The sequence below is a fragment of the Drosophila nasuta genome, unplaced genomic scaffold, assembly GCF_023558535.2.
Source record: "Drosophila nasuta strain 15112-1781.00 unplaced genomic scaffold, ASM2355853v1 ctg78_pilon, whole genome shotgun sequence".
NCBI lineage: Eukaryota > Metazoa > Arthropoda > Insecta > Diptera > Drosophilidae > Drosophila > Drosophila nasuta.
In genome coordinates this window covers 45,111-55,567 of record NW_026869618.1, presented here as the reverse complement: position 1 = coordinate 55,567, position 10,457 = coordinate 45,111, and the positions used below count along the sequence as shown (strand labels likewise).

General features: G+C 35.7%; 2 protein-coding genes across 2 annotated transcripts; one reads left to right on the top strand and one right to left on the bottom strand.

Annotated features, from left to right (window-relative positions):
- Window positions 1-2,436: 2,436 nt before the first annotated feature.
- LOC132798058 (NCK-interacting protein with SH3 domain-like) lies at window positions 2,437-6,232 on the top strand (the record flags this gene model as incomplete). Its single annotated transcript, XM_060809774.1, is given in 6 exon segments — window positions 2,437-3,009; window positions 4,443-4,640; window positions 4,721-4,829; window positions 5,625-5,802; window positions 5,804-5,832; window positions 5,900-6,232. Coding segments are annotated over 6 exon segments (1,287 nt in total), but the record flags the coding sequence as incomplete, so codon positions are not given.
- A 2,427-nt stretch (window positions 6,233-8,659) lies between these two features.
- Window positions 8,660-9,752, bottom strand: LOC132798057 (NCK-interacting protein with SH3 domain-like). The gene is made up of 3 exons (XM_060809772.1): window positions 9,617-9,752; window positions 9,362-9,538; window positions 8,660-9,311 (listed from the first exon to the last, which is right to left on the bottom strand). Exons 1-3 carry the CDS (start codon window positions 9,750-9,752, stop codon window positions 9,127-9,129), a joined length of 498 nt encoding a protein of 165 aa, XP_060665755.1. The 3' UTR covers window positions 8,660-9,126.
- Between the last annotated feature and the right edge of the window lie 705 nt (window positions 9,753-10,457).

The following is a 10,457-nucleotide window of genomic DNA, read 5'->3' as shown; positions in this document are numbered from 1 at the left end:
ATATAAAACCCAGTATTTACACTAAATCTAACTTAACAGTTTAATGTTAAAATATCAGCTGTTAAAGTCCGCTGTTGCAAGCAGACACCACGTGCAGTGTTAAATGTTAAATTTGCGGTGCAATTTCAAATTGGCATATCCCCACAAAAATCATTAAATAATAAAATTCAAAAATAATATTACTTCTTCAGGTTATTACTATGTGTTGATACTAATATGTTGCGTGTTTTGTTCGTATTTTTCTAACAATTTGTATATTTAGCAAATATTGTCCCCTTGTCACTTTTCGAAAGAAAGTTGAACTTTTCAAAAGGTTTTAACTAAAATGTTCAAATTTGTTTAGTGAGTGTCCATATAGATGTTGTAGATTTGTCAATTATAAATTCATAATATATAAGCTCATTATGCGTTTTTTGCGTAATTTGAATTATTGGGGAGCAACATTTTGATCAGAATTGCAGAACTGCTAGAAGTGTGGCGTAAGCAAGGTGCTTTTGCGAGAAACAAGATGACATATACACTTTCATTACTTGTTGAACTTGCTGTCCTATTAAGATTACTTGCGTTAAACCCTGAAAAACCGTCACTTTTCGCAAAATGATAAACAAGCCCTTGGTGAAGCCTTTGCGATTTTTTTCTTGAATAACTTCCATATTTATTATCCGATCTGGACCAAATTTGCAGAACGCATTTGAAAAGGACATTCATCCCTTGAAAATATTGCTTTAGATATTCGCTTTTTCGATTTCTGTGGTCGTTGACACGCCCACTTTTCGAAAATACCTTCCTATAGTAATAACCTTCATTATTCAAGAAACCTGCATTCAAACATCTTCTTAATTTGAAAATTTTAATTTTGGCCACAAAACAGGTCAAATTCAACATAGTGCGTTGGCAGCCTCGCCTCAATCGCTAGCTACGAATTGTGCTGCTCCTTATTGTGTCATCGCGGTCGAAGGCGAATAGCTGATTGTCAGCCTATGTTTTTGATTGTTTTGTTGAATTATTGTTAGCTTAGATTGTTTAGTAAAATGTGCATTTTTAAGTGAATGTTTATCAATGTTGTAGGTGTAATATGATGTGGCGAGAAAGTTGAACCAACAACTTTTCTTGGGCCTTCATAATACAAGTACCACTGTACTATTGTATAAAATAGAATTGGCAATCATTTAAGAATGCATACAAGGCACCATATATAGGCGAAATATCCTTTTAAAATTGTATTTAGTTGTAAAATTTCTTGTTTCTGTGTTTGCCTGCAAAGTAGGTGCACTCATACTTACATACATTTGTATGTTTGTGTGGAATTGCATTAGCAGATCATAGCAGCCAGCTTTTACGCATGCGCAAAAGCTTTATTGTTACTATTTATCCACAGCATCACCACAGACAGTCACTACCACAAGGAAAGATCTTTCTGCGTGGGAGTCGCCGAATGTATGTAAGTCTGTTTCACTCTTACTAATTGATAATATATACATATGAGTTAGAGCTTTTGGTGCATCTCACCATAGCGCTGCTACAGCTGCTACTGCAGTCCCAGCGGTCAATGACCTCGTAAGGCTGGCCATATACATGCCTGCATTGAGTGACAGTCATCAGCTGATCCTCATCCAATTGCTTGCGCAGAGCTTTTCTGTTTAAAAATATAGATCATGTTTGCCTATATTCATTGTGCTTTCATCATTCTCAATGAAGTCATTTTAATTTCAAAATTCTTAAAGTATTAGTAATTTTCAAACCCCAAAAATAATTAGTTATATTATATTTATGCTAGATCATATTTTATATTTATAGGTTAATTATTTTTAGTATTTATTTATTTATTCTTTCCTTTTTGCCTTATTTAAATAATTTCTGCCTCATACACACTTACTATGTTTGTTTATTTATTTATTTATTTTCTCTTGTCATATTTTTTGTCATTTCATAATGTTGTTAATATTCAAATTATTTTTGTCATATGTTAATAAATTAAGTATGTCCGCTTAATTGTTTACTTTTATTTGGAAACATGCCTAACCAAGCAGGGAGTAGATTAGCCGAACCACTGTCTCTTAGGGATCCTGCCAAATTTTTAATTTTGGCATTTGAATGCAGGATCACGGTAGGGTGGGCGTCTGCACACAATAACAGCTGTATTGCGTTAGAGAGTGGCTCCGTCTTCTTTGTTAACCTACCTTCCTCTCCTTCCCTTTCTCGTCTCTTTTACTATTGTTTAATGTAACCTTCCCTTTACACTCCATCTTCTCTGTTTTCCCATATGTACGCGAAATTTTAAATGTATTATTATTATAAGTGGTGCGTCCTATTAGTTGGCCCTTTCCTTGAACCCCATGCTATCTGAACAAAGCCCGGAGAAGCCAGCGCCTAGGCGACGGCGTCGTCATCGACTCGAAAACCAACGCATGCTGAGCCACAGAGTCTAAGTCTTAGCCAGGGGCGGATGATAAATCGGATGAGGCGAGCGATGAGGATGATGATGTCGATGTCGATGTCGATGATGATGGCTGCAATGGCTGCACAAATCCGGCCATCAATAGTGCCGACAACAGTCAAGCGCTGGACGACAGCATTGAGAGTCCATCGCCACCGCATCATCTCGCAGCTGCTGCAGCAGCAGGAACAGCGGGAGCGTCATCATCGAGCAATGGCCGAGGACAGCTGAAGGTGGAGTCATCGGATGTCTATCAAATTGTCGATGAGCTGCGTCGGAATACGAATCTCAGTTTCGATTTGTCGTGCAAGGCATTGCGTGTTGTGTTGACCAGCCTGGAGGAGTTGTACAATGGCGCCATCAATCCGTATCTGGAGCCAGTTGCTGTCCATGTTACCGGCAAAGTGCCGACGCCCAAGGAGCTGCTGGGCATCACACACGATGCGAAGCGTTTGCAGTATTTGTTTAACCAGTTGGCCGATTGCAAGAACGATACGGAGCAGCGCAATTGGATGCTCTACGAAGATGATGAGGATATTATACAGTTTCTTGAGGAACTTGTCGAAATACTGGTGAGTGAAGCTACATTCTAACTAATGCACTTAACGGCCATATCTGAAATGCACTTAGTGACACTTAAGGGGCATATAAGAGAGTTAGAATTGCACTTCAGTTATTTCGCACTTAGCGGCCACACCTTAAATGATTTTACTCACTTAACTGTCATTCAAGGCGTTAGAACTGCACATCCTAAATTTCACACTTAGCAACCACATCTGAAATGCACTTAGTGGCAATGTTTACTCACTTAAGGGTCAGACAATAGATTTAGAATTACACATCAGTTATTTCGCACTTAGCGGTCACACCTTAAATGATTTTAGTGGCAAAGTTTACTCACTTAAGAGTCACACAAAAGCGTAAGAACTACACATTCCAAATTTCGCACTTAACGGCCACATCTGAAATGCACTTAGTGGGAAAGTTTACTCACTTAAGGGTCACACAAGAGAGTTAGAATTGCACATCAGTTATTTCGCACTTAGCGGCCTCATCTTAAATGCACTTAGTGGCAAAGTTTACTCATAAGGGTCACACAAGAGCGTTAGAATTGCACATAAGTTATTTCCCACTTAGCGGCCACACCCTAAATGATTTTAGTGGCAAAGTTTACTCACTTAAGAGTCACACAAGAGCGCTAGAATTGCACATCAGTTATTTTTCATTTAGCGGTCATCCCTAAAATAACTTAGTGACAAGGTTAACTCACTTAACTGTCATTCAAGAGCACATACAAAATTTCGCACTTAGCGGCCACATCTAAAATGCACTCAGTGGCAAAGCTTACTCATTTAAGAGTCACACAAGAGCGTAAGAATTGCACATTCCAAATTACGCACTTAACGGCCACATCTGAAATGCACTTAGTAGCAAAGTTTACTTACTTAAGGGTCAGACAATAGAGTTAGAATTGCACATCAGTTATTTCGCACTTAGCGACCGCCCTAAAATGAACTTAGTGACAAAATTTACTCACTTAACTGTCATTCAAGAGCGTTAGAACTGCATATCCTAAATTTCGCACTTAGCAACCACATCTGAAATGCACTTTGTGACAAAGTTTACTTACACAGAATTACACATTAGTTATTTCCCACTTAGCGACCGCTCCTAAAATGAACTTAGTGGCAAAAGTCTACTCACTTAACTGTCAAAATTTAGAAAAAATTGCACATCACAACCGTTGCGCTTAACGGCCACTTCTAAAAACACTTCGTCTCGAAATTGACCCACTTAAGGGTCACACAAGAACGTAACGCATTTAGTGGCATTGTTTACTCACTTTACTGAAACACAAGATGGAAAGAATTTCATAGAAATACACAGAAATATGATGTTGCTACACCTATTTTAATGAACACTATTTTGGCCGTTAAACGAATTAAGCTTATTTACCTTTTATTAACTTTGTTTATTCTCTTCTCTGTCTGCTTGTGCTGGACAGAACAATGCGGATGAGAACATCAGTTGCTATGAGATGTCGCGCGATCAGTATCAGATGTTCATCAATCTGGTGCAGTACTATCAGATGGAGAGACGCTGGTCCATCAAACGCCTCCTGCTTCAGACCTTCACAGCTGCCTGTCATCTTGATCACATTATCGTCGACATTCTGCTAACTTCACTGCTGCCACTCGATATTGTAAGTTGCACATTTTATTCATGTATGTATATTTGCTTTGCAAAGTGATCTAATTTGTGGACAAAATTGAATTTCTTAAGGTCAAAGACATGAAGGCACACTTTGCCGATCTGGATCTGTTTAAGCAGCTGGTCAAGATGCTAACCATAATATTCTCGTTGGGCCAGCTGATGCCTGTGAATCATCAAGGTGAGCAAATTGCATTTTAAAGCAGCTTTTAATGGGAATTACTAGGTTATTTAGGGAAATTCTTTGTGACATTTCATTTAATTTGGAAAACAATCAACTAATTCGTTTGTCTTGACAAACTTCTTATGCATTGACTAACTAAACTATCATAATTTGCTTTAATCGACTTATAAATATCGTGCTTTAAAGATATTAAAACACTTATTGCAAGTTTGGCAAGCATTAAAGCATAAAGTGTTGTAGCTCTTTTGCTTTTTGTTTGTTAGTAAATTCTGAACTTCCCTTCTCTGCGATTCTCAAATTGTTAACGTCATACGTAGCTGTGATTTTGACTGTTTAACTTGAAAGTTACAAATTTGTATGTGGCTAATTCACAGACAAAATTTGTCACGTGATATTTACAGTAAAAAACATAAACTGAACAAATTTTAAGAATAAGTAAAGGTTATTCTTATACCTCTGGATTAACACTATATTTAGAGCTAAGATTGATTTTAGGAACTTTTTATTTTACTATAAAATACATAAATTCATTATTTTTTGCGTTCATTTCGATAATATTTGCAATTATCTTTATACTGAAAAATAATCCCAAAATTATTCTTGTCTCTAATAAAAGTGCTAATAGGACATGCTAGGCTAAAACATGTTGTTCCACGTTAAATATTGTCACATGCGATATTTTCGTTAGAGAATTTCTCATATATATAATCATAAAGTGTTGGATATAGATTAGAACATTTTCAATTATTTTATTCACTTGGATATCTAATAATTTGTTCTTAACTTTTGCAGATTATTTGGGCGTGCACTTTGCCAGCTTTTTGCTTGAAATAGTCGAGGGCAACAACCGGGAGGTGCTGGTGGATATGGTGATCGCTCTGATACTGGCATTCAATCAGCAGTTTAGCGAGCATGCGGTGAATGTGATCATCGAAGCCATGCAGAATCGGCTCACAGCCAAAGTGTTCACCGAAGCTCTTGTTGCTGCTCAATCGAGAAGGTAAAGCCAAACAATGTGTACTTTATTTTGTGATTAATACTATATACTATAATACTATAATACTTAGATGATCCAACGCGACTGCTGAAGCATCACAATGAGCACATGAACACGGTGCTGCGCATGTTTATTGACATCTTCAGTAATCCGGATACGGCTGGCATGTTTTATTCAAACCATATCAATGACCTCATCGATATTGTGGTGCGTCAACTTTCCGATCTGGATGCGGGCAATGTGTTAAGTAATAATATATGTATTATATAATTACCTTACTAATAATCTGGGTGTTAGTTACGTCCGTGCTATTTGGAGCTGTGTCGTCGCATTTTGCGCAACACAAACTATCAGGACCATCAGCATCGCAAGCACGATCTCATGAAGATCTTTATGCGCATATTTTGCGAGGAGACCGAATGCAGTGCATCCGATCAGCAGTTGGTGCGCGAAATCACCAACGAATTTCCCCAATTGTTTAAAGACAGAGCCAGAATCTAGAATTGCAAACAGAAAAAACACAACTCCTAAAACCAACTAAAACCAAAATAAATACCAATCTAAAGCGTTGCTAGTGAGACTACCAAAGCGAGCCAACCAAAAATATTTTCAATTTTAAATTGTATAGTTTACAAAACTGAGAAATCAACAGCAGCTAAATAACTTTTCGGATAGCCTTAAATAAATGAATCAACTGATCGCTATCTCTATCTAATCAAATCAATAACAAGAAATGAAAATGCAAAACAAACAAACTTTTCGACAAATACAATTTTATATAATACGTGTTTATTAATTTGTAAGACGTTTTTAATTGGTATTAAAGTTTATAAACATATTAAGTTTATTGTTAAACGATAAAACAAAAATCCCCAACAAAAAAAAAAAATTGTTAAATTGAATTGAAACAGAAAAACACAAAACAAAAGAAATGTACAAAAGAATTTTTAACAACAAGTTTATCAAGAAAACAAACAATAACAAGCAACAACAATATAGCAAAAATGCTCACGAAAAAAAACGAATTAACTTAACTAAATGCAGAAAAGAAATTAATAAGCCGCACATTTCAAAGATCAAATATACAAAAAAATGATATTCTCAAATTGCAAACAACAAGAACAAAAGTGAAAGCAAAATGATATATTCTTTTTAACAACAAGTTTATCAAGAATACAAACAATAACAAGCAACAACAATATAGCAAAAATGCTCACGAAAAAAAACGAATTAACCGAGGGGACGAACTGCAGATGGTCGACGATCAGATGGTCATATCGGGCGAAGAGCAAATCGATAAAGTAATTGAGCCCTTCAAGTGCGACGAATGCATCAAGGCATTCGCAACCAAGAAAGGCCTCAGTAACCATATGCGTGTCCATAATAGCTCAGCACAGTCCCAATCGCAATTGCTCGAAGTGTGCGGCGAGATGGTGAAACATCGGCGCAACCTGGCGGCACACATGCGCACCCATGCTCATCACAGGCCCAATCACAATTGTCGCCGTCGCAGCAACAGAAATATGTAAAATTATAAGGAAACTTTTCAATTAAAAATTATTAATAAATTGAAATATTATTAGAATAATTAACAAGATTTATAATAGTAGCAAATGTCAGAAGAAACAATAAAAATTTCCTCCAACCCTCTGCCAGCTGACGGATGAGTCCTTATCAACAACATACTAGAACCACTTGAGAATTGCCACAGACGAATAAGTAAAATTTACTATTTACGTTTTTAATTTGTGTAAACAAACCTGGAATTATGCCATACAATTTTGTAATTGGAGAACGAAATATTGCATTCTTTGAAGCTGATCATGCCAATAACATAAACAAGTTAGAAAGCTACAGTCGAGTGTGCTCGACTGTGAGATACCCACTACCCATTTTGAATAAAAGCAAAATATTGCGGTATTATTTTCAAAAATATATATATGTTCCAGGTTTCACTGGAAATCTGCTATTAAATATAACTTCTTGTTTACTTAAATTAACCTTTGCATACATATGATCAAGAATGTGAAATCTTTTAAGACTTCTAACAGTTGAGCTATTGTCTTAAAGACCTAGGGCTAAATTATTTACAAGATTGTGAAGTCTATCTGTATATTTCTTACTATATTTCTTTATCTCTTCTTTTATAGTTGGAATATTTAGATCTCTGTGAATATTTGCATTGGTTACATAAAATGGAGCGTTAACAATTTGTCGCGATGTTTTTGATTGGTAGCGCTGAAGTATTTCAATATTTGAATTACTAGTTGTTCCCCAGAGCTGAATAGCGTATGTCCAAACAGGCTTCAAAATGGCTTTGTAGAGGAAAATTTTGTTTTCCAAAGTAACCGCGGACTTTCTACTTAGTAACCAGGACATTTTCAGTGTTTTTTATTTTGAGTTATTGACATTTCTCTTTTTAAGTGCGGTTTCCATGTTAGTCTGCAGTCGAGGTGCATGCCAAGATACTTCACACAGGTATCTTCTGGAATTGCTGAGCCGTAAAGTGTTACATTAGGGCATCTTCCTGGTCTTAGTGCAAAAGTTATTTGGACAGACTTCAGGGAATTAATTTTAATTTTCCAGCGAAGAAACCAGACTTCAATCAGACTGAGCTCACTTTGCAACAGTTGAGATGCTTCGTCTCGAGAAGAGCTTGTTGCCAGAATGACTGTATCGTCAGCATATGTTGCAATGGTGCAGTTGTTTTGTATATTTGATCTTTGAAATGTGCGGCTTATTAATTTCTTTTCTGCATTTAGTTAAGTTAATTCGTTTTTTCGTGAGCATTTTTGCTATATTGTTGTTGCTTGTTATTGTTTGTTTTAACTTGTTGTTAAAAATTCTTTTGTACATTTTTTTGTTTTGTGTTTTTCTGTTTCAATTCAATTTAACAATTATTTTTTTTTTTGGGGATTTTTTGTTTTATCGTTTAACAATAAACTTAATATGTTTATAAACTTTAATATCAATTAAAAACGTCTTACAAATTAATAAACACATATTATATAAAATTGCATTTGTCGAAAAGTTTGTTTGTTTTGCATTTTCATTTCTTGTTATTGATTTGATTAGATAGAGATAGCGAGCAGTTGATTCATTTTTTTAAGGCTATCCGAAAAGTTATTTAGCTGCTGTTGATTTCTCAGTTTTGTAAACTATACAATTTAAAATTGAAAATATTTTTGGTTGGCTCGCTTTAGTAGCCTCACTAGCAACGCTTTAGATTGGTATTTATTTTGGTTTTAGTTGGTTTTAGGAGTTGTGTTTTTGTGTTTGCAATTCTAGATTCTGTCTTTAAACAATTGGGGAAATTCGTTGGCGATTTCGCGCACTAACTGCTGATCGGATGCACTGCATTCGGTCTCCTCGCAAAAGATGCGCATAAAGATCTTCATGAGATCGTGCTTGCGATGCTGATGGTCCTGATAGTTTGTGTTGCGCAAAATGCGACGACACAGCTCCAAATAGCACGGACGTAACTAACACCCAGATTATTAGTAAGGTAATTATATAATACATATATTATTACTTAACACATTGCCCGCATCCAGATCGGAAAGTTGACGCACCACAATATCGATGAGGTCATTGATATGGTTTGTATAAAACATGCCAGCCGTATCCGGATGACTGAAGATGTCAATAAACATGCGCAGCACCGTGTTCATGTGCTCATTGTGATGCTTCAGCAGTCGCGTTGGATCATCTCAGTATTATAGTATTATAGTATCATCTAAGTATTATATATTAATCACAAAATAAAGTACACATTGTTTGGCTTTACCTTCTCGATTGAGCAGCAACAAGAGCTTCTCGGTGAACACTTTGGCTGTGGGCCGATTCTGCATGGCTTCGATGATCACATTCACCGCATGCTCGCTAAACTGCTGATTGAATGCCAGTATCAGAGCGATCACCATATCCAACAGCACCTCCGGGTTGTTGCCCTCGACTATTTCAAGCAAAAGCTGGCAAAGTGCACGCCCAAATAATCTGCAAAAGTTAAGAACAAATTATTAGATATCCAAGTGAATAAAATAATTGAAAATGTTCTAATCTATATCCAACACTTTATGATTATATATATGAGAAATTCTCTGACGAAAATATCGTTATTTTTATATTAAGTAAAAATAAATCCTATAGCTCTTGATTAGCACTTTTATTAGAGCCAAGAATAATTTTGGCCTTATTTTTCTGTTTAAAGATAATTGCAAATATTATCGAAATGAACGCAAAAATAATGAATTTATGTATTTTATAGTAAAATAAAAAAGTTCCTAAAATCAATCTTAGCTCTAAATATAGTATTAATCCAGAGGTATAAGAATAACCTTTACTTATTTTTAAAATTTTTTCAGTTTATGTTTTTACTGTAAATATCACGTGACAAATTTTGTCTGTGAATTAGCCACATACAAATTTGTAACTTTCAAGTTAAACAGTCAAAATCACAGCTACGTATGACGTTAACAATTTGAGAATCGCAGAGAAGGGAAGTTCAGAATTTACTAACAAACAAAAGCAAAGAGCTACAACACTTTATGCTTTAATGCTTGCCAAACTTGCAATAAGTGTTTTAATATCTTTAAAGCACGATATTTATAAGTCGATTAAAGCAAATT

What these genes read in the sequence shown, in the direction of transcription:
- LOC132798057 (XM_060809772.1), bottom strand. Translation starts at nt 9,752, where the DNA reads ATGGTGATCGCTCTGATACTGGCATTCAATCAGCAGTTTAGCGAGCAT. An exon ending in GTTGCTGCTCAATCGAGAAG is followed by an intron (nt 9,539 to 9,616) that starts GTAAAGCCAAAC and finishes TATAATACTGAG; the next exon opens with ATGATCCAACGCGACTGCTG. An exon ending in GGATGCGGGCAATGTGTTAA is followed by an intron (nt 9,312 to 9,361) that starts GTAATAATATAT and finishes TCTGGGTGTTAG; the next exon opens with TTACGTCCGTGCTATTTGGA.